Source organism: Grus americana, chromosome 2, assembly GCF_028858705.1.
Source record: "Grus americana isolate bGruAme1 chromosome 2, bGruAme1.mat, whole genome shotgun sequence".
Taxonomy (NCBI): Eukaryota; Metazoa; Chordata; class Aves; order Gruiformes; family Gruidae; genus Grus; species Grus americana.
Genome location: NC_072853.1, coordinates 146,368,414 through 146,391,778, shown reverse-complemented (window position 1 = coordinate 146,391,778; position 23,365 = coordinate 146,368,414). Strand labels below are relative to the sequence as shown.

Sequence of the window (23,365 nt, the reverse complement as noted above, 5' to 3'; positions counted from 1 at the left end):
TTGGCAATAATCATCCTGATTCAGGAAACTAGTTAAGCACTCGGAAACATCAAACATTTATGCCTATGTTTCATTTTATATGTGTGTTGAAATTCAGTGCTTAAACTGTGAGCGTCAAGTACATGTTTAAGTAATTACCTGAAAAGAGTTCGCTTAAATACCTACTTAAAGCTGCATGTGCTTCTTGAATGCATGGTTTGATTGCACTTTGAAAGCACTAAACCATTTCCAATCTGGGCTTCTCAGGTGTGGAGAGGAAATGATGAAGAAGCAGCAGCTTTGTTAACCACAGGATGTGGAAGTTCAGCTCCTGATCCTGTTGTTGCTCCAAACAATGTGATAACTACAGTTTTTCAGTCTCAGGATGCTCCTGGGACAGGTTTCTCTGCATCTTTCATAAGTAGTAAGTAACATTATAGCCAGATGTGTGCTCTATTAGTCTATTTTGGATTAGTTTGATCTGCGTGTAGTAACACAGACCTCAGTCCATTGAAGTCTCTGTCCAGTGTTTGAAACCAAGAGTTTCCCTGCTGAACGCAATGGAGTTACTGTGTGCTCCAGTGTTGGGCTTGCCAAAGATCTTCCATGCAGCTATAACTTTGTGGTTATTCTTAGCCACCTTTGCCTTTTCAGTGTGCTGAAAAGAAATTAAGAGGCTTTAAACGTTAAGAACTTGTTTCTCTTTAGTTAAACAGCTTGGAAGCTAAAGCTATAATTTTCTTAAAAAGGAAGAAGGATCTGCTTTTCCTTTAAAATTTTTATCTCTGTTCTTCTTTTCAAGGCACATGCTGAAACTGTGGTAATTTCTCCTATATATGGCATAGCTCATGTTCTTCACATAAACTGCTCTCAGGAGAAGAAATGACTTCTCACCACCTGCTCTGGCCTTTGTTTTGCTTTGTTGTATTTGTATTTCATGTAGCTCAAGTGGCATTTCTGGGTGGGCCTCTCCATTTCTTTTGCCATCACATGTGCTTTGTGATGGTCAAACCCACCAGAGGGGTAGGACATAGTGCTTGATTGCTGTCGGTTGTTTGGTTTTTTAGTAGAATGCTGCCAAAGGAAACCACTTTCCCTTCACTGGATTCAGATTAAAACAGTGAGAAATTAAGTGCTTAGAAGAAGACACTATTGAAGTATACAGAATTCTGAACTGAAACGGCTTTTGTTTTTATCTCTGCACTAATGTTGCCAGTAACAACTAACAACCTCTTAGTGGAGATAATCACAGGCTTCATATGCCCTTTCCTAATCTTATACCAGCATTTTACTGTGCACTGCACGCTTTTAAGCCTGTAGCTTAAAATAAAGAGAAACCCCAAGGCCCAAGTCATTGGGATCAGAAGGAGCTCCATGCAAATGAACAGTTCTGTGTGCTTAAGATGTTCTGGGTGGCAAACCTCTCCTGCCTCTGCATATAGCGAAGCACCCCGGAGATGACCTTGCAGCAGACTGCATCCTCCTGGCTGTCAGGCATGAAGCAAAAATCATACCACTTGGGCTAACATGGGCATTTTCAAATGCGGCTAAACTGCTGATGTGCCCCAATAACCCCCCATCCAGTTCAGCTACATTTGTCTGTACTAAGGGAGTTTGAAATGTGCAGGCTCCAAACCCATTAAGAACGGCAGCGCTGTGTCCTTCTGGTCGGTGGGCTGAGGGGCTATGGCCTCATCTTACCCAAGACATGCAAAGGTACTGTGTGAGGCTGTAGCCAGGAAGGCCCTATGTTTCCCAAAAACACTGCTCTGTGTGTGTGTAAGACCTGCTTTTGCCACCATCATATATACTAGTCTCCCCGGTTTTTTTGACCACCCTCTTAAGGAGAGATGAAGTCCTTGTGTACATTGTAGGTTTTCTCACTGCAAAAACAGAATGATGTTATCACCTGGATTATAACTGTGTCTTATTTGTTTATGTTTGCAGGATGTGGAGTAAATTTCACCAGCCCTGCAGGTCGTATCATCTCTCCTAACTACCCTAGTCAGTATGATGACAACTTGAACTGCAGTTATATCATAGATCAGGGACCACAGTCACTAGTGATTCTAGAGTTTGAGACTTTCCACTTGGAAGGTAACTGCTCCTTCATAATTTCAGTATGTACTACGAAGTGTAACTTCTTACTTGAAAACATACCAGTCTTCTATTATGGAAAATGGTTGATGGTTTCATTTGCTGGTCCATTCTGAAAATCATTTACAGACAAACATTTACAGAGATAGTTTCCAAGGTTCAGTTTTGTGTCACTGATGGCTTCCAGAAGAATGAAGATAGATCTCAAATGCTGAATATCTTGCAGCAATGAAGTTGAGAATTTGCCAGGTGGTTGGAGTATAAGAGTGACTGTGGCCAATTTAGGTGTTTGTTCCTGGTTTTTTTTTTCTTGCCATTGAGTCTTATAATCTTTTTGATCTTAGGCCAGCTGTTTTGCTTTTCAGTGCTTCTGTTTCCCTAACTGATAAAATGGCTATAAATATACTCAGGTGTTATACAAGGATATACGAACATATAAATGTGAAACTAGGTGAAAGACTACAGTAACTGAAAACTATAAAAGTTGTTTCTGTGTATATACCCAGCAATGAAAGTCACTTGAGATTTTCAAACTTCGCAGCATTTAGCCAAGAAATAGCAGGTATAATATCCTGGTCTTATTGATGTGAACGGTAAAACTGTCCCAACTTTGATAGGATCAAATTTTTATGGGTAGAGATGTCATGATAACAGAGAGGAATCAGTATGTCAAACTACTTGGGTGGCGTCACATACTTTGAAGCCATCTTAATTTGATGGTCCTTGAAGTCACCTAGACAAAGAGATCTTTGAGTAATTTGTTACTAACCTAGGGGTGCATAATTTGAATTTTTCTTCAGACCAAATCATAAAGTCAAAAATAGGCTTCCTTTATTTTCTTTTTAAGTTTGCAAATCGTTTTGAATCAAAAAGTATTCTGGTCCAAACTTAATTTAGGTCTGAGACAAAGATTTGATTTGACTATGATTTTATCTGAAACATTTTTTTCATCTCCGAATACAAACCACTACTTTAAGAATTTTTTTTTTTAATGAAGAGTAACCACAGAAATTACATAATTTCTTTGTGTAGAAGACATTATTATTCTGTAGACGTGGCTGAATCAGATGATGCCAATTTTGACACCCTTATGAGTGTATTACTGATCTGTATTCTGTCTATGTATTCAGTTAATTTAAAAATGAACTCAAGCTTTTATTATTAAGAAGGTTAAAGCAAAGAGGTAAGTGATACAGACATAATAATAAACATAGACCTAAATAAATACTAAAAATATTTTACTTCTTCCAGGGCAATTTGCTCCTTTATTGTTATAGGCTTTCTTAGGCTACACAAACTACAAGTCCCTAGTCACATGAAAGAAAAGAACTGGATATGAGCTAAAGGACATCTGGTTACAAAGCAGGAAGTAAGACACTCTCCAGTAGTTGATTTTTAATATTTTTCACAAGATCTTAAAATATAACCCCGTAGCAAAGAGAAATTGCCTGGGTTTAAATTGGAAAGGAGATTGAAACCACCATCTTGTAACCTATCATGCAGAAGTGAAAACGTATTCAGCTGTCCCACTGAAAATGTTTAGCGCATGTGCCTATGGGTTTCCAGCATGAACTCCCTTAGTTCTTTTGCAAAGGCAGAACAATGTTTGGCAGCATCTGCTAAAAACATTTCCAGCTATTCCATATACAAGGAAGTATTGCACCTGCTTAGATTGTTGCTGAGTGTGGCCTTTAAAATCTTCACCATACTACTACAGATGTTCTAGATGGAGTTTTTAAAATTCAGCTAGATGTCCAATTAATATAATTTGCCACCTATTTGACCTCTCAAAAGAAATCCAATTTTTTTTTCATGGTTGTTTAGTAATGAAATATCTAATGAAGTATCTAAAATAATGCCTGTAAGGCATACATATCTCATTGACCGTAACTGGTTGAGATATCTTTTCCAGAAAATTAGAAGGCAGAAGGTTATTGGTTATAGTGCGGTGACACATCGGTACAAAATTGAATGACTTCATGGGTTAGTCACAGATCTCTGCTGTAGAGTAGTTATGTTTTCAATTATGAGACGCCTGTTCTGATTATAAAGAACGACTCCAAATGAGGCAGTTAACCCACAGCAGTGATACAATGTCAGTATCTGGAACCAAATGAACAAGACGTGCATGTACTATATATTAAATATGTATTAAACACTAAATATAGCAAGTAACAGAGCAAGAGAGAACTGGAGGAAACTGCATTTGTTGATTTTGTGATCGAAATTTAATCTAAATTGGCTGCTTCCTTGTAGGTAGAAAAATTGGTTTTATCTGACTTTGAGCCCCTGGAAATAAATTGATTTATCATCTAGACTTATCTCCTCATATAGTAAAGTGAAAAAGATAGTGCTTTAAACTCAAAAGTGTATGTGTTGTACAGGTGGAATGCCTTGCCTTCTGAAGGCCTCTCTCACTATCATTACCCATTAACTATTACAGGAAGCCATAGACAATAGCTTACACAAGATACTTAAGACATGGGCAGCAAAACATAGGCAAGATTAAGCATATGAACGGAGTTTGGCTTAGTCTCTGTAATTTCCTTGCAGCCCAAGGAATGTCTCTTTCTGTGCCAAACTGAATACAGTTACAGAACCTCTCTTCTGATTTGCCTGTTTCATGAAGCTGCATAGGTTGTTGTCTGCTTCTTGTAGTACCACCTACATTATTGTGTTTGGTTATTATAAAGAACCAGACAAATGGAAGTGACTTTGTTTTTTCAGCCCCACTTCTGTGACAGTGATAAATGTCATCTGCCATCTCACCTCCCTCCTTGGATCAAAGGTCAACACAAATCTAACTTATTCGAATTAGTCAAAAAACCTTATCTGTCTATCTATCTTAGTAGACCTGCTATCTAAGAAATAATTAATCATATCCATCTTTTGTTCATAAGCATTATTCAGATGAACATCCCTAAAATACACCTCTAGGACAGCTAGAGTAGTGTGTTATTAAATGGCTGCAATACTCTTCCAGTATGAATATAACATGTAATAAAGTCTGAACTCAGTTGTTACTAGGCAATTCAGAAAATAGACAATTTTTGCAATAGGTTATTTTGAAAGATATATGTATGAAAGACTTGTAATTCCTTGCTTTCAGAATAGTCTCTTGTGCTATGGAGCTGGTTAATATATTGCACAGGAGTGTATATCTGTGTAATACTTTTCCTACATTCATAATTACTAATTGTATTACTGTTTATACCCGAAGCAACAAGTGTGAACCAAACACTCATTAAGTTTTACAAACTTTAAACAAAATAACAGGTTCTGCCTCAATACAAAATGAATCAGAATCTATGGCTATAGACAGAGCGATGGAAAGAGGACATTGTCGTTAGTGATAAGATAGTTAGGGGCCCAAATTCAGTCAAAGTTTTTGTGCAGGCATCATATCAAATAAATAATTTTATGGAGAATAATAAGAGGAGACAGAAATTTCTGCTAAATGGAAAGGAGACAACCCAAAGGCATATTCAGAATGTAATGTAAGCACAACTGAACCTCTTATCATGTGAACTTTGGAAGCAAGAATCAATGTATCAATGCTGAGCGGTACAGAGATGATAAATAGAGTGCCGATAGATAACAAAAGGCCTTGAAAGCAAATACACGCAGCAATTCGAAGAAAGAGGGCTATGTTCATAACGTCAGGCCAAATAATTGATCTCTCCAGTGGTATTTGGAAGAAATACTGTCAAGGCTAGAGGAACGAATGGTACAGTATCCACATTGGAAAAATTACTATTTTTTGGGTGAGAGTGACAGGTATGTGGAAGGATATGACTGAGTTTATCTTAAAGATAATCACTGGAATCACCAGACAATATTTATGTCTAGCCTGGATGTCAAAACCTAGAGAGATCCAAATAATTGACTAATGAGGGAAGACAAAATAATGAGGATGCAAAGAAAGAAGCAGCATGGGAAGACTTGAGGGAGGGGGAAAGCTCTCCTATTGAATGATTCTGTTGAGACACAGAAATAAGATTTTAGTCTGAACAGAAAGAGGCCTGGAGGAGGGAAGTAGATGTATGGGGTCATCAGCATAGAAACAGTAGTTGCATATGTCCTTGCAAATGAGATTACACAGAGCTAATGTGGAGATAAAGAGAGAAAGACAAGAGAGGAGATAGCTCATTGAATCCTCAGGGATGAATCTGAAGGGAGAATACAGTAATACCAAAAGGATAAGCAAAAGCTCTCAGAGAGAAATTGTATGAAGAAAAACAGTGCTAGCTATGTGGAAAGTGCCTGTCAGCTGAAAGAGGATGTGGGTCTGACATCTGGCTAAGAAAAGATCTCAGGAGACTCATGAAAGCTGTTCCATTGTAGTGCAAGGGACAGAAACTGGTCTAGAAAAGATCAAAGATGACAGAATTAGAGGAAATAAACCACAGAGAAGAATTGCTGACGATGTGCTGAGTATGTGTAGAGGCTGGAAGTATGACATGAGGAGATAGCATAGAGGAATCTGAGGCTGGGGATTATTTACAGAATAATGTATTTTAGTATGGTGAGAAATTAAGGAACAGTGTAAACAAGTGATGAGTTACAGGACAGAGATCAAACAATCATCAGTCCTGCCAGGATTCATGGGTCATAAACGATATTGGCCCAAACAATGAGGTTTCAAAACTAGAAATTAAGCCTTTTGCTCACAATCCTATGTCAACCATCTTATTCTTTCCAGTGCAGCAGTTCAAAACCACTTGTGACAGGTACTGTGGAAATTTCTTTGCTGAGAAGTCCATTTCACTTCATCCCTTTCTCCAAAGTGTTTCCAGAAAGGGATCTGAGTTGCTTCCTCAATTCTTTTCCATTCTAAAATTGCCCTTGTCTCTGTCTGGGTTTTTTTATTATTATTTCTTTGTATTTTAAAATTGATTATGTTTTTTAATTGTATCACATTATCAAGTATTCTCATAATAGAGCAGGACATGAAGAATATTTTTATTAATTATTTTATAATTAACAGTGTAATCAGTTATCTGATGTAGCTGATTGTTTTCCGCTTAGTTACTCTTATTAAAGTCAGACCTGTACCATATTTCCCTAACGGCATAATTTTAAAACTTATTAGGATACATTGTCTTCATTAGAGAGAAATAATTTTTAAATGAAAACTCCAGAGGTTCTAAAATATACCTGCCTGCTGGGAAGACTCTGTTGTTCTTGTGAAACAGAATTACCCTCCATTCCTATTTGTCATCCTGTTCAATACGAGTCATCCTGTTTCCTACAACACTAGGAAGCAGCTTGTTTTGACTGGACAATCTGCAGGAATCACTCTTCTGCAATCCGAGGCTCAGTGTCTCTCCTGTTAAATTTAGAAAATTCCTAATTAATCCTTTGCAGTTTAAGTAACTGTCCCATTGCTGCTAACAGATTGCTAAGCAAGATAACTTAACCTCAATAAATATGTGACACCCCAGCTTCCATTATGCTTGTAAATGATGAAGAAAAAGACAAAGAAAACACCAAATTGTTCTATAAGCCTAACAACTAATCAAGCTTGGTTTTCAGTAGAGGTGCACTGTGTTTTTCACTGACAGCATTAATCCAGCTTCCTTGTGGCTCCCTCTTGCTCCCACAAGATACCCAACCACTCTAGTTCTCACCATACATCCCTTGCTGGTACCACCCTGGGTACCACTAACTTCTCCCCATGCCTGTGGCTCCCAGCTGGCTCTGAGCTCCCAGGGTGCTCGGCAGATCTCTGCCCAAACTCACAGCCCTTGTGCTGAAAGCACGGCTTGCCCTTCTCTGGGGACATTCCTCTGGCACTCCAACTCAGCCACTGACCTTCATGAAACTTAGATGAACTTAAGTCATTTGAGATCTCTCATTTCAGTCGAATCTGGCTGCAAATGGTGAGGTGGCTAGAAAGTCAGGAAGGTAGGGTATGGAGTCAGAGAGGATGCCTCAGTTCTCCAGAAAGCTAACTGCAAATGAGAAACTGAAAAACAACGGGAGGAAAAAATGTAGAATGCTACATTCCCCATTTCTATGTTTCTTAGTGCTGCTGAATGGGCAGCTTTTCAGTCACCCTAATATCTCTACCGATTTGCCCCCTAAAGCAGATTGCTCCTAAAAATCGTTTCTTTTCCTATTGCTCAGTCATCTCCAAATCTCCACTGACTGGCACCGTCACAGCATTTCACTGGCAAACTGCAAGTTTAAATTTACATTTTTTTTGTCTTCTGAGTCAAGCTGAAGAATCTGGATTTTGTTACTCCAAAGTCTGAGGGAGAGAAAGAAGTCAGCTCTGAAACATGTCAGTGTATGGACTATTTTTTTCATTTTCCCAAATTCTCACTCTTAATGATTTAAAATTACCCACACTGAGTGCTGACTTCTACATTAAGGGAAAGAAATACCAGGTAGTTGGTTGCCTGTAACAGAAGGTGCATTGCTTTGATCTGCAGAGGAGATCTATGCTTTCGTAAGGTCCTCTCATCTCCTCATAAATGGTGTTCACTCAACTATGAGCTCCCAAGAACTCAAGGGGCCTGGAGCCTTTTCCATACGATAGGATGTGTTCAGTGAGACCAGTCTGATGTCTTATATACAAGGTCTCTCTGCCTTATTCTACCTCAGTTTTTCTGCATGTTAAAAATTGACATTTGCTTCTTCAGCAAGCAAATGAGATACCAAGATCCTGGAACGGAATGTAACGTAAAATTTAATTTTTATCCTGTGTGAGGTCTATATACTTGCAGCTCAGTAAATCATATGGAAAATAAGCTGCTAACACTTCTGCATTATATGTCCATGCAGCCCCAGCACTCTTGAGCAGAATTTGTCTTTATGATGGAGTAAGCATCTACAGTGGGACCAGGGTTACCCCACATCCTCTCATCACCCTCTGTGGTAATGAACTCCCTGCCCCAGTCAGCGTCTTTGGACCTATGCTGCTCAACTTCTACACCGACTCTCACATTGCAGGCTTTGGATTCCAGGCAAGATACAGAGCAATTGGTGAGTAGCCACTGTCCTGGGCTTTAGGTGGGGGAAACATTCCGGCTGGATAATGGTTCAGTGTAGGAAATGTTGTACCTCATGTTGGGAATATATTAGATGGATGTAGATGGTTCATATTCCCTCTGCACTTGCCCAAAAGAGCTCTCATGACCAGGACGCAGGACTGTTTGGTGCATGTTGTCACTGATGGATGTGTTATCTCACGATTCCCATTTCAAGACATGGTACCAAGTCAGGATCTGAAACACTTTTTCTTTGCTGTAGAAAAGAAATGCAACCCATTTTGGCAGGTGTTTGGTTTTGGGGGGTTTGGGGTTTTGTTTTTTTACACTGTTTAAGGAGAAACATCACCAGTTTATTTAACTGAGTTCATTTAAAAGATTTTATCACATACAGGAGAATGGTCTGATTCTGTTATATTAAAACTACACTATACAACACGGGAACTAGAACAGGATCTTCAAATAGACCCAGATATATGCCTCCATTTGATGACCCTCTTGTAGTGCCAGGTATTAATGTAAATAAAAATTGGGATCTAGGTATATTTTTATTTTTTAATAAACATTTTCACCAAAACTTTGTCATTCACATGATATCTCTTTTATTTTAAAGAGGAAATATGTATTAGAAAAAAGTTTCCAACTTTAGCATTTAGAATTGGCATCTGCACAAATATAAATATCCCAAAAGATTAATTTCATTTTAAAAACCAATTTTGATATATTCTAGGTTTAACTTGTAGAGACAGTACTTTGATTTTTGAAAGCTATTTCATTTTCTAACTGCAGAGAAAAGTGTGAGTTCTTAACTTTGGTATTTCCCTTAATGCATTCCTCATGTTCAAAGCCACACCAAAAAGCATAAGGCTAAATTCTTTATATAAAATTAATGGCCTAATACAGATAAGATAGAGGGCACTGAGAAATGACAGTGTGCAGTTACTCATGGAAAAGACCTTCATAACTCACTCAAGTCAGTTGCTGCTATCTGACTTGTGACTTCTGACATTTGAGAAACATGACTGCAGCCTTATTAGCTTGTTGTTGTATACAAAGCAGATTCTAGCAATTAACATTCCTCTTCTCTCTAGTTGTATTGTTTGCTGAAAAAAAAAAAATGAAAAAGGCTTCCCCCTCCTAGTGTAGAATAATGCTGATTCTTTATCCTCCCGGCTCCTGTCCTTTATCTGCCAGTGCTCCAGGCCACCAGCCTGAGCGGCTGAGGAGCTAGGGGCTCTGTATACAGCAGCAGCCCTGGATGGGACTGCCTTTGTTAAGGTCGTGGCTTGGGCAATGGCATGTCCTTTAAAACTTGAAAAGCTGTGTGTGGCTTTAAGCTATTTATCAACAGGACGCAGGGAAACATTTTTTGCCAAGTTAAGATTATAAAATAAAGGCTGCAGCTAACAATGGAGATTAGAGTTGGTTTTATAATAGTTTTTGTTCCCTCAAGCACTGAAGCTGGGAACAAATATTAGCCACATCCTGGCCTCATCAGCATCCATGGTGTGAAACCCTGAGAAGCCAAGCAGTGCCTTTAGTTCACTCAGCTGGAGAGCAAGTATGCAGTCCTCCATCTCAGCCACCCCCCACTGCTGGTGAGTCCCAGCACAAGGTGAGGTGGGGAACAGTCCCCGGGGTTAGTGACACCTGGGGACTCCTCTCTGTCTTTCTGCACAGAACAAATGCTACAGTAATACCCCAGCCCTGACAGGAGGCGGAGGGATGATGAGGCTCTGTGTACAGTTACTGCAGAAAAGTCAGGGGCAGGGCTACGCATGCAATTGTGGCTGCTTTTGTGTCAGTGCCAAACTTTCAGAGGCCAGGATTTGGATGAGGGAATTTCTTTGCCCACATATCAGCCAGGTTTCTCTTGGCAAGCTAGAACAGGTACAGAGCTCCTCCAGATACACTTGACACCCTGCTGCACAGGGCACCCTCCCCATCCCGCTGCTCCCTGGTCCTACTGCAGCACACTTGAAATCAGGCTCAATCTTTCACTGTAAAAATGGGGAGCCATTGCCATTTGGTGTGGACTTGTAACAACCTGTTGCTTTGATACGTGACTCTGGTCTTCCACTGCAGAGCACAACTTGATAGGCATCTCTGCATTTAACCAGTCCTGGGCATGACAGTGAAGACCGCTCCTAATTTATCAAGGGCCTTTCTTTCCTTATGGCTAAAAGAGGACTAACATGAGCTCCTGCAAGAAATATGAGAATTAGAACCAAGCTGGTGTTCAGACAGTAATAGCTCTTTTTTGTCTGTTTCCCCTACAGCTTGTGGTGGCATTTTCAATGGCTCTGTTGGTGTTATCAGCAGTCCGGCCCATTCAGTTCTTGATTATCACAACAACATGAACTGCTCATACTACATCACTGTTGGAAATGGCAAAGTAGTGGCCCTCAAGTATGTAACCCAAGTTCAGCTTGTCATCAAGGGGGCAGGGAGGTCTCTGATTCCAATTAAAGACAGCTATTATTGACAATTTTCTCTCTATCTTTCCTTTTCCAAGGGGAAAGCTGAACTAAAATGAGAAATGGCTACTGAAGCCCCATTTATCAACTTCAGGCCCCCTTACATCTTTAACTTATGTGCAAAACATGACCACAATTGTAACTTCCCACTTTGGTTAGCAAGGGGGCTAAGAAATTGTAAAAATGCAGCTCATGATTTTAGTTAAATTCTGTCAGCCTTTGAGGAGTTATAAGACTCCTGTGAGTTGATACAAGAAAAAAAAATATTTCAGAAGTCTGGTACTCACTTTACAGACCAATAAATAATACCCACCCAGAAAGAGTATACTTCTGAGTGTGTGCTGTCCTGCCTAAAAAAGGGATATGGCAGCCACAAAATCTTGCCACTGAGATATTGAAAGATACATTCTTCTGTCATATATATGCTGATTGTGAATTAAGAGAACATTTTGCAACTAAGTGGAAGACCTAGCTGGGCTGCACTCTGAGCCTGCACTTTAAATGGCCTTCACATGCCCAAGGCAATTGCAGGCTGAGCAATTTGTAGAAGTGAGAGAGGGGGGTATGTTTGCACAGGGGAGATCTGCTTCTTCACAGAAAGCCGAGGTGTGCTGACAGCTTGCCTTCCAAGAGGCCCAGTGGGTGATGGTCACTATTTCTTTGAGGCTGGTTGGCTGGAGTGTTTTGCCATGCAGTTAATAGTTCTGCTTACTTGTTCCTGAAGAGAAATGTTTTGTGGTATCTGTCTGTGTATGGCCTTGGCTATTGCTATCACTTGGATATTGCTATCACTTTTTTCCTCAAGCACTAAAAACACACATAGCACAGGAACAGAAATGAAAATGTGATACCTAAAGCTCCAAGTGTATTTTACAGATTCAACAGCTTCCAGCTTGAAATATCTCCCTCCTGCTACAAAGATTATGTGGCTGTATATGACGGCTCAGACACTCATGCTCCTCTCCTCGGGAAATTCTGTGGCTCAGAACTGCCTCCAAATATTAAGAGCTCCAGTAATAACTTGTTCCTGGTGTTTAACACTGACTTCTTTGGGGAAGACCGGGGATGGAAAGCATCTTTCAGGGAGACCTTAGGTAAGAGCATTATCAGATTCATAACCCCAAGAATCTGCTGGTAAGTAATTTCCTTTGGTGAAGAGCAGTTATGGTCTCGCTCACTAGGGGTGCTGGAAGCAGAAGAATGTTTCTGATTTTGTAAAAATTGACAGAACTAAGCTAAATACTAGGCTTATGGTATCCCTGCATTCCAGCCTTGGTTCTGAACTGATTCCTTTTATTCTTTGCTAACCTTTTCTTGCCTCTCTGAAGGCATAGACAGTTTTTGGGTGACTGAAGGCTTAGCAGCGCCCAAAGGCCTCTCATTTGGAGGGAAACTAGCAGTACCTGAGAACTCTCATTCTTCTGTAGTCAAAGGTTGGTGGTGTGCTAAAGATGCCTCCTTTCCATCTATTTCCTCAATTTCCATTTCCTTGCAGTTCGTCTCACACCTTTTTAAAAACTAAAGTGTTAAGTTCAGTTAAGGTTGGGGTTCTCCCCCAGACACCACTGTGCTGATGTCTACTGATTTTGGGGATCAATCTGGTTAGCTGGCAATAACATAAATGGGGATCATAGCAAGAAGGTACTGGATGTTAGCTGTTTTGATGGACACAACAGTCAGGGGCAAAGCTTGATTATTACCTTAAAAAAAGGTTTAAGCCCAGTAGTCTTATTTTTAAGATCGAGGTGTAAAAGGAATTTTTTACCTTCTTATAACATCTGAATTTTTTAGGGATAATAAGAAACAACTGATTATTACATGTAAATTGATTTCATGTCATCGTTACTAGTTTCCTGTGTAATTAACTCAATGTTTTTGTGATCTAGAAAGAGGTAATTGTCCAGTTTACAAAGCTGGCACTCAGACAGATCAGAATGAAAGGCCTTTGTGGCAGAACAAACATAGTCTTCTGCTGAGTCATTGAATCTCCTCCCAACCCCTAGCCAGTGACTTTCTCATTTGATACCGTCTGAGAAAGTATTTACAGATAAGGAAAATAACTGGTTCTACAGGCTTTGCCAAGAAAAATATTCCCACAGAATCTCATGGTCATCATTATTATTAACTCTTTCTTTGCTTCACTCTAAGGAATTGCTACAAGAATCTTTTAGGACCACTCTTGTGGACTGTTATTTCCAGTAACATAATGTTGCTTCACGTGTTGCTGTCTTTAACTGTTAGATATCAGTTGTCAGAAATCCCCCACAGCCTGGATTCGTGTTTCCAGAGTGAGATCATCAGGAACTTCCCAAGCTCTTGCTCTTCCTGTTGGCATATAGTCAATTTTTTTAGCCACTGACTTTAGATTTATTTGTGCAACTTGCCAGAGATTCTGCTTAAGCACACAACAGAACACAAGCCAAGCTCTTCAAGTCAGTACCAAGCCTGATTATTTCCTAGAGTGAGGAGAAGCCTTTTATGAATAAACTTTGATATCTATTAGGCTAATTTTTGGAGGGACATTTCTGCAGGCTCCCAAGGAAAGGGAGATTGTGATATTGCAGGAGTTACTCAGGAGCAATGGAGTTGCAAGTTGGCCATGCCGAGATGTAGGTTGTGTGATGAAAAGCCCAAAGCCCATGGTGGGGAGGTGCTTAATGGTAGGTCTTCTTTCTCCTCTGTGGGAAACAAGCCACCAGGACTAAACCACAGAGCTGTTAGAAAGGATCCTGACAGTCCCATGCTAATACAGAATGGCCAAAATGTAAAAAAGTATATTATAAAAGGAAAACATGAGTCACAGTCCTATAAACGTTTCCAGTTTGACTTGTCTAAAAAATAGAGCCAGGAAAATCTGTGACACATCTTTGTACTATGAGGTCTGAGATTCTGCTTCAAATGAAAGAGAACAAAACCATGGAGATCTAAAAGCCTGTTATTCTAAATGATGCTTTAGAGAAGCTCCCTCATGTCTGTCAAAAAATAAAACCCATGTGGTTTTCTAAGAGTACAAATGCAATCAGATGACAATTAATAATGATAAATCTCTTGAATAAGGAAGATGGTATCTATAGAGAAACAAGAAGCCTCATTCTGTGCTGAATGACAATGCGCACATTATTCTATAGTGACCCTAGGGAAGCACAACTGGATAACGTAATTATTGCTCTCTGTTTAATGTTGTGAGTGACCCTGATTATGCATTGGAAAGAAGCAAGCAGAAACACTGCACTCATTTGTAGCAAACTAAACTATTTCCTTTCCTCACAAGCTCTTCCAATTTCTTTCCTCATCAGGCTTCTCCCAGGGGTACTGCCAAAATCCAGGGTTATCCATTCTTTCTCTTTTGTGTATTTTACTAGTAGGGAGTCCATCTGATAAGCATTGTGGTGGCAGGGAAGGGAGAAGATGAAGTAGGAAACTCACAGAAGTCTAGCAAGACTGACAGTAACCAGGCATTCAAAGAGTTAAACCCTGACATTTCTATAGAAAAACATGCTCTGTTTTAATCTAAAAAATTCGTTTACATCACTGATCCTGCACCCGCTAGAATATTTAAGGTCCCCCCACTAGTCAGAAAAGGGAGACTAACAAAGTATGAAATAGTGTATTGTAGTACAGCACTATCTCACCTTTTTTGTCAAATGTCTTTTCTTTCACCATGCTACTCCGTATGCTGTGCAACATCACATTAAGTGCACAGTTCCCAAGCAGCGTTCTTTGTCATAACCAACTCTGTGATATGGTGCATTTGAGGCAAGGGAACATGTGGCCCTTGGTGCAGTTTAGAGAGTTTATAATTTCACTGTCTCTGCTGCTAAGTTTGGACAGTTATTGGCCTCATTTTTGGAATCACTGGACATGCTCTCAGGCTGAAGTGGTGAACTGGGCTAACTGAAGGATCCCAGCCTGCTCCAAGTGTTAGATTTGTGGGAAGAAAGACTCCTCTTATCTTAGTTACCACTGACCTTTTCTCTGCCTTTGTTTTCAGTCTGTAAAATGAGAATTATACCTTCTTTCCACAGCGAGCGTGTGCTCCTCTAGGCAATCAATGAAAGGATGAGAAGAGATAAATCAATACCAGCTTAAGGTATTTGGTTACATGAGATGTCTCTGTGAAGGAAGGAAAGCTAAGATCTCTCCCCAAAGAATGAGGTCTGCGTTTACTGAGCTTGTGACTCTGCCAAAGATCTCGTGATTGATTGTCTCTCCAGCTCTAAGGGGAGACCTGAGCTTTTCAGCTGACCCTGGCTGGCAGGGACAGAGCCTGCACTTGCCTCTGCCATCCCTGCTGTGATAGCAGGAACTTTGTGCTTTGGTGATAAATGGAGCTTCTGCCTATTCCCATCCAGCAGTGGGGTGACCCTCTCACCCCAATTTGTGATCCCTCTGAGGCTTATGATACAAAGGATGAGAAGACATATAAGGGTTGGGGTTTTTTCTTATTTTCAAGGAGTCAGGAACCCCTGTCAGGAGATGTAGCTGTGACCTCATTAACAGCACACCATTTTTGCTTGGCAGCTTTCTGTGCTCGCGTACATAGCCCCATTGTCTCAGTAATGAAAAATATATCACATTCCAAACCATCGGAGAAAGGTCTAGGGGTTTTCTGAAAGGCAGGTCTGCTCATGGGGGCTGTCTGAGGAAGCCACACAAATTTACAAGACGCAAAGTGTTACACATGGTTAGACAAGTGGGTTGAGTCAGAAAGTCTTCCTGAGATTTCTTCATACAATACAGGCAAAACTGAGGCGGAGTTGGGACAGTGGGGAAGGTGGGATAGAGGAGGGCAGGAAGACTGACTGCTTTTTCTCTGCAGCCCTCAATCCTGCTCGACTTTAAGCTGTAGCCAGCTCTTTTCCCTCCCCTTTTTAACACTATCTCTTGTAAGCATGCAGGAGAAATTAACATTTGTGCTTTTTTGAAAGAGCAGTATGGTGTAGTGCATTAATATCAATGTCATCCCTTGTTTGCATTACCTTGGGGCTTACAAGCTCATGGGCCACAATTCCACTGTGCTAGGCACTGCACAGGCAGGAAAAAAGCAACAATCTGCTGTCACAAAGAGATTATGATTTAAACACAAGACAAGGAAAACCAGATGGATATAAACAGGCAAGAAGAATAGGGTGGCAACAATGAGAAAATTAGTGATGTAGGCTCTAAGGCAGAAGAAATGCCTCCAAAACCTTTGGCAACCATTAGACCATTGGAATGTGAAGTCCTTCAAACACCCCATCCTCTGCATTGTCCTCAGTTTGCCCAGTGTTTCCCTCAAGGATCCCTCTGTCCTTTTATTCAATGAGCATTTCTATTGAATGAATATTAATCATTTTACATAGGAAAACAAAATCAGAAGTGAGTAGAGTTTAGAAGAAAAATAGTTGGAAAAAGGAATCTTCTCTGATACAATAGAAAAATGCATTAATAGGTAATTTACATAAATCATCTAGTATGCATATCATAGAAATAGATTATAATCTTGATGCTTTTCTTCCTGACAAAATGATCTGTAACTTACCTGATTAATCACTCAGAAGTATCTGTCTTCCCTTATTCTATTAGCTGTGTATTGAATTACTTGTTTCCTGTTTGGAATACAATACACTGTCTATCACTAATGGCTGTACTGTTATGCTCTCCCCTAATGAAATTAAAGTGTACTTTTAAAAAATGGATCCAGTAGAATTTTCACAGCATTATAATGCTATTTTATTTTAGCAACAACAAAAAATGTAGTTCTAAGTCCAGGTCTGCCCTGCAAACCAAAAGCTTGGCTCACTCTATATTCAGTTTGTAGGTGCAGATTTTCAGCAGTGCTCAGCATGCACAGTTGCTGTGGAGTTTATTTGGATTATTCGGAATTGCTGAAAAAAAACCCATTTCTGAATGGGCAATATAAGGTGTAAAATACAGGTTTGGTTATTCCATTGCATAGGTCAGGGTGAGGTGTTCTTTTGTGAGCCGTTTCTAAATTCTTACACCACCAGCAGTAATTCATTGCACTGATTTATGTAAATAACATTAGCACCTGCTGTAGGCGGCACCAGGCACCTGTACTGACAGCAGTTATGGCCTGTTAGGTGGGAAAGGACTCAGCACAGCTGAATCTCAGGTTTCCTGCTATTTTTTCTCCCTCCAACAAAAAACCTTAGAAGAACATGTCCTTGACTGTAGCACATGAATGCTGTTGCATCTTCTCTTGCCTTTGGAAAAGCAGCAGTGCCTGGCAGAGATTTCACAGCTCATTAGGACCAGTTTCCAGGGGTGTATCTCAAGATATCCAACCTGAACTTAGAACCTGGTGCTGCAGAGGGTCTTGCTGAGAAGCAAATTGCCTGAAACAAGTCTTCTTGTAAAAATTTCTTTGGGCTTTTGGTTCACACAATTTTTTACCAAATATATAACACATTAATATTACACATTTCAGATTCATTACATTGTCATGGCTTAACTATAATTAGCTTAATCTATTAAATTAATGAATAAATTGTGGCTAATAATATCTTTTCTTGATCTTATTATAGTCAATGAAAATAAGAACAACCATAACAAGCTCAGAATATATGTTCATAAGTCACAGTTCTTGGACTGTTTCTAAATGTATTTTGAGGCTCAAATATAAAAATATGCATCAGCTTGAAATCTGACTAAATTTAGAAAGCACTTGCAGTGTTGAAATACATCTCTTCAATATCTCTGAAAAGAATACAACTGTTGAGCTAAGGGATAGTCTACAAATGCCTCTCAGAAATGTCAGTTATTTAATGTCTGTGACATTTCTTCTTCCAAAGCAAAATAAATAGAAGTGGTTTGCCTACTCAATCTGGACAGACAAGAACAGAGGTAGACATTTAAATAAGACATTTCTGACTGATCTGAAAAAATGAGATAAAAAATTATTTTCAGACACAGTGATTAACTATAACTTTGTAGGTGACTAAATGGTTAAAAGCTGATAGGATATTCAGATTAAGGTGCTTCACACGGCTGTGTGTGAACTCTCTGCTGGCATGGATTGTCTTAGCTTGACTGAAGTCAATGACTTCTTCAGCTGAAAAGCTGTACTCTGGTGCACGCAAACAAAGGGTGAGGAGGCACTTCTGATTCACATCACAAGAGAGATCCGCAAAGGCCTGAGCAGCTGTGGTGCCAACAGGTATGCTAACACAGTATTAGAAAGAGGCCAGACTAATGTCTGCCTCTGGTTTCCCAGACAAGCATCGAGGAGATGGACAGGATGGTACATACATTACAGTTTTGCAGAACTAGGGCAGGCTTGGCACAGAGCATGTCTGGACTGTATATTTGGGATCAGCCAATAGTCTAAAAACTTAAGAATAGGAACTTCATCTTACTGCATTTGTGAAATCCTGCTAAAGCAGGAGACTGGGCCATTGCAGTCCTAAATGTCACTGCTGGAACCGTTGCCAGACCATCAAACCAGTCAAAACCCCTTTCTGTGTAAAGGCTAGGCTGAGGACTAAAAAGAGTCCTGTGCTTTCAGAAGTCTCCTCCTGAAATGCTGCAGGCACTGCGGTCGTGGCTGGCACTGCTGCCCAGGTCCTGCTGCCACACGAAGTCACGATGTCTGTACGGTGGTTGCCAAACACGGGAACAGCTCAGCTCAGCCTGCAAAGGTTTACCAACCTTCAGTATCAGCCATGAGACAAAGTGCGACAGTACGATTCTTCTCTCCAGCCTGATATCCTTCTGAGCCACGATCCAAACAACCTGTGAGCTAGTTACTACAGCCACAATTAGTCCAGCCATTCCTCTGCACTGGAAATAAGACCTGTCGGGAAGAAGCATTAGTCTTGGCAGAGCTAATCTCTGCTTATTCTGATTTTTAGTTCAGAGCAGAGAGAAGCCTAGGTGAGACCAAATGTGATTCAGAAATCTGGGAGAGGATTTTCATTACTGTTCAGGCAGAACTAGAACGCTTCTTTGAACTTTGCTGCCTTTCGGCAGATATTGGTGGTGCTCATTTAGTAAGAAGTGAAGTGCAGCAAAATTGTTTTGTTGTGTTTTGAAGTGTCACTAGGTTAGTTGTTTCTGATAGATTTGAAACTATTCAGAAGGCTCCCTTTCATTGCATCCATACCTGCATAAAAGAACCTCACCCCTGGCTGTGCTTCAAAGGCAGGTGGCTTCAAAGATTCATCTTTATCTTCGTTCCATATCTAGAATATGTAACTCAACAGAGAAACATGTGTTTGCCCTCTGCTGTAATTATTTTTATTTGCCATAGAGAACCTTCAATTCTTTCTTTTCTGAATGGTCCTTCAGCCTTTTAGTTTTGTTAATGCTTCCCAACAAAAGCAATTAGTGATGACAGTGTGTGCCCTAGTTATTCTCATAATTTGTGTTCTCTGGCAAGCTGTTTATGAGGAGGACAAGATTGCAATCTGATTTATGATGACCTTATGATTTTTATTTTAAATAAGAAACCAGAGAGTGAAACAACACAATCAGCCATGTAGTCAGTCCATCTGCCCTCATTCAAATTGTTTTATAAGGTAGATTTCTCATTATTTTTATCAAGTTTAGCTTTTAATATCTTAGAGTCTGTTCTACAAATTAACGGACTTCTCAGTCCCAGATTTTAGCTACAATTTTTTCTGGCTGTGTTAGCCAGCAATGAGTATCATTCCATCAATGATCACCAGCAGGCTGGATGGCTACTATTTGGCCTTCTATTCAGAAGTGGTGCTGATTTTTAAAACGATGAGTTATGTCCTGGCTAAAATGCAGCACAACAGTGTTTCTCTTAGTGTGAGTTCCCTCCTGCCAAACAGTTGGTTCTTCTTTTACTTATGAGTGTTCCTTAGATCTACACAGCTTCACTATTCTGTAACTTGCCATGGCTGCAATCAGATGTAACATTGATCAGCACTGAAAAACACCAAGATGGATAGATTTTTCAACAAGGGCTGCTCTTTGGCTTGATGCAGCACTACTCAATACCTGGTTGGCTTCCAGTCTAGTCGTTATTTATAACATACTGTCCTGTAAGCATTTGACTCAATCTCTGCTGAGCAGGCTAAGCATTGTGAAAGCTAATGATGAAACCTCATCTTTATTAACTGTATATCATACTTTTAGTTATTTATCTCCCCTTTGATGCTATTTCTGGCTACACTGGCTAGATTTAATTTTCTGATAATGAGGATTTGGCCTGTTTCTCTCTTTGTCAGGTCCATTTTATGTGCCGTACACACGTAGCTTACCCACATCTGTATTTTTTGTCATCTGACCTGTCTTTATAGCTGTGCAGCTAGCAGTGAAGTGCACAATTGCAAAGGTCCAGACATTTGATATCCAAAAAATGGATACTCCAACAGCACTGAGAGCTTTCCTGTTGCGTGGCTTTGGCAATTCTCTGATTCCTGTTACAATGGTTTGACAGATATCTCTGCAACTTTAACCCTGAAAAGAGTGAAAGGGACCTTTGTGAGCTGTCTGACCCATATATCACTACAGACTCAATATTGCAGGGCTGGATGGTAGGACTATGATCTATGCCTAATGATTACATGCTTAATGTTATGTTTAGCAGGCAGTGTCCAAAATGCTGAGCAGGAAACAGCTCCAACGAGATTGTTTCAGGGGCACTGAATAAATCATGCAGAAGGGTGAACCCAGAGAAAAGTATAGCAAAGCTGCACTCTTAGGGCCCAGGCACCCTCCTGTCAGACATTTTCCTCCTTCCTAGACTATTTGTAAGAATGTGATTTATTACTTGCATTTCCCCCCCTGTTGTTCTCAGCTTCTGCAATGGCATTGGAATGAATGCTAACACTTTTCCAAGTTTCTGACTTCATTAACAGCCCACAAAACTGGACTAGAGTCTATTAAGTCCTGACTTTCTCACTTTGTAATAAGTTTCTTCTGTTCATTTTTAGTTATAGCAAAGGCTTAAATCTCTTGTTATTAAGATTTTGGTTTTAAGCAAACTTCTGTTTTTAGGGTGGGGTTTTTCTGGCTTTGGTTAGAAGACCAGGATGTCATTTAGCCTTAGTCACTCTGGTTTAACCATTACAGTCTTGCAAGACGGGGCTGTCTCCAACCCCGGGTTACTGACGCAATCCTGATACTTGGATGCTGATTTTTCACCAGAGTGATCTTTTGTAATACTGTAGCTCAAGTAGGGTGCAGTTTTATATGACTAGAAATATATCAGTGTGTCAAGATTAAGTCACTGTATGTCAGCCAGACAGGAATATTTTATACACACAGGTGAAATTCTGAAACTCTGCTCATGTTGCTTAGCCACAGCTGTAGCTTCTTTTATTATCTAATTCTCCTAAGAAGATTCACTGTGGGAGACAAACGGCTGCTTGCAGTTACTGCTTTGCTCCGTGCAGTTTACAAAAACTTTCTCAGACTCAAAAGCGAGAGCATGAACCATACTTTATTTGTATTCCTGAGTTAAATAAGTGGCCAGGAAACCCCATAAAGACTGCGGAAGGAAGCATAAAGTAAACAAATTGATCAGATTTACTAGCCCAGCCCAACCTCTGGAAATCAAACGAGAAGTAAACAAAATTATCCCTTCAGATGGTCTGTATTTTTGCTTGTTTGTAATGAGATGCAGTGAAAGGGTTCTGATCCTCTAATAACTGCTTTTCTCCAAAAGTAATTTCTTTCAATGTAACTGAAATCATTATAGGGTTCAAAATTCACAGCGAGTTAGCTCTGTATGTGGGATCCAAATGAAAAGCAGCCTGCTTTTCAGAGGGGTTGTAAGTTCCCGCCATGCAAAACACTTCCAGAAGTAAGTCTCTTTTAGCTAGATTCCTGCATATGAGTCTGGGTCCCAGTGTCAGTCAGGCTGCCAAATTCAGTCCCCCCAGAACGAGGTCGTATTGCCAAAATAAGTAACTTAATTTTTAACTAGATTTTCAAAGTCAACAACCCAGTGCCCCCTACTGTTCAAGTACTTTTACTAGCAGGTAAGAATTACATTAAAAAGCCTTCTAACCACTAATCTTCTATTTAATTTCTGTCCTCTGTCTTCTTACAGTCCCTTTTAAAAAATCTGTTGCTACATTTTCCAAGTGGATACTGATTTTACATCAAGAAGACATGAACCTAATTGTGATTCATCTCTATCTAATGCTGGTTGCGTTGAAAGCACTTTAATTATTCAGCTAGTCCTTGTGAGACAGGACACTAAAATTCTGCAGCACAGAAAAAAGCTGCTGGCTTGACATTACAGAGTTGAAGATTAAATGAACGCTATGAATTCCTTTTAAAAAACTTCCACTTCTTCAACAGGACCTCAGAATGGCTGTGGTGGTTACTTGACAAATTCGGCTTCTAGCTTTGGCTCTCCAGTCTCCAATGTGACCAGAAGATATGAGAAAAATCTGGACTGTGTATGGATCATAACTGCACCTGTAAACAAGCTGATCAACCTCACCTTTACTTCATTCATGCTTGAAGCACAGTCTGCTTGGACTTGCCAATATGATTATGTCAAAGTAAGATAGCTGCGTATTTTAACAAAAAAAAAATCAGTGTGATATACAATCCATTATCCTCTCCAAGAGACTAATACTTAATTAATAGAAAATGGTCTTATGAAGACATTAAATTGCTTAATATAATTACTTTTTTTTTTTTGGTGGTTTAAATTACTACTCCAGATGACATCCTGCCTTTTTGGAAACCAATAAGAGTTTTAACATTGTTATGGGGATGCACTTCTGTTCTTAGGACTGCCTATATAAATAAGTATTTATTTCACAGAATAAAAACAAAACAAAATCCAAGCACTTTGAAAGTAAACATGCAGATTCATTATCATACAAA

At 39.8% G+C, this 23,365-nt stretch overlaps 1 protein-coding gene across 3 annotated transcripts in view; it reads left to right on the top strand.

Annotated features, from left to right (window-relative positions):
* The window catches only part of CUBN (cubilin), a 145,756-nt gene that overhangs the window by 115,495 nt on the left and 6,896 nt on the right, over positions 1-23,365 (top strand). For 2 of the 3 annotated variants that reach the window (XM_054817922.1, XM_054817923.1), the window contains exons 55-60: positions 247-403; positions 1,927-2,076; positions 8,866-9,066; positions 11,351-11,480; positions 12,425-12,642; positions 22,829-23,034. In XM_054817922.1, coding sequence (XP_054673897.1) covers positions 247-403; positions 1,927-2,076; positions 8,866-9,066; positions 11,351-11,480; positions 12,425-12,642; positions 22,829-23,034 — 1,062 coding nt within the window. Of the gene's footprint in view, positions 1-246; positions 404-1,926; positions 2,077-8,865; positions 9,067-11,350; positions 11,481-12,424; positions 12,643-22,828; positions 23,035-23,365 lie in introns of those variants that run through there. The other variant, XM_054817924.1, reaches the window with a different exon arrangement.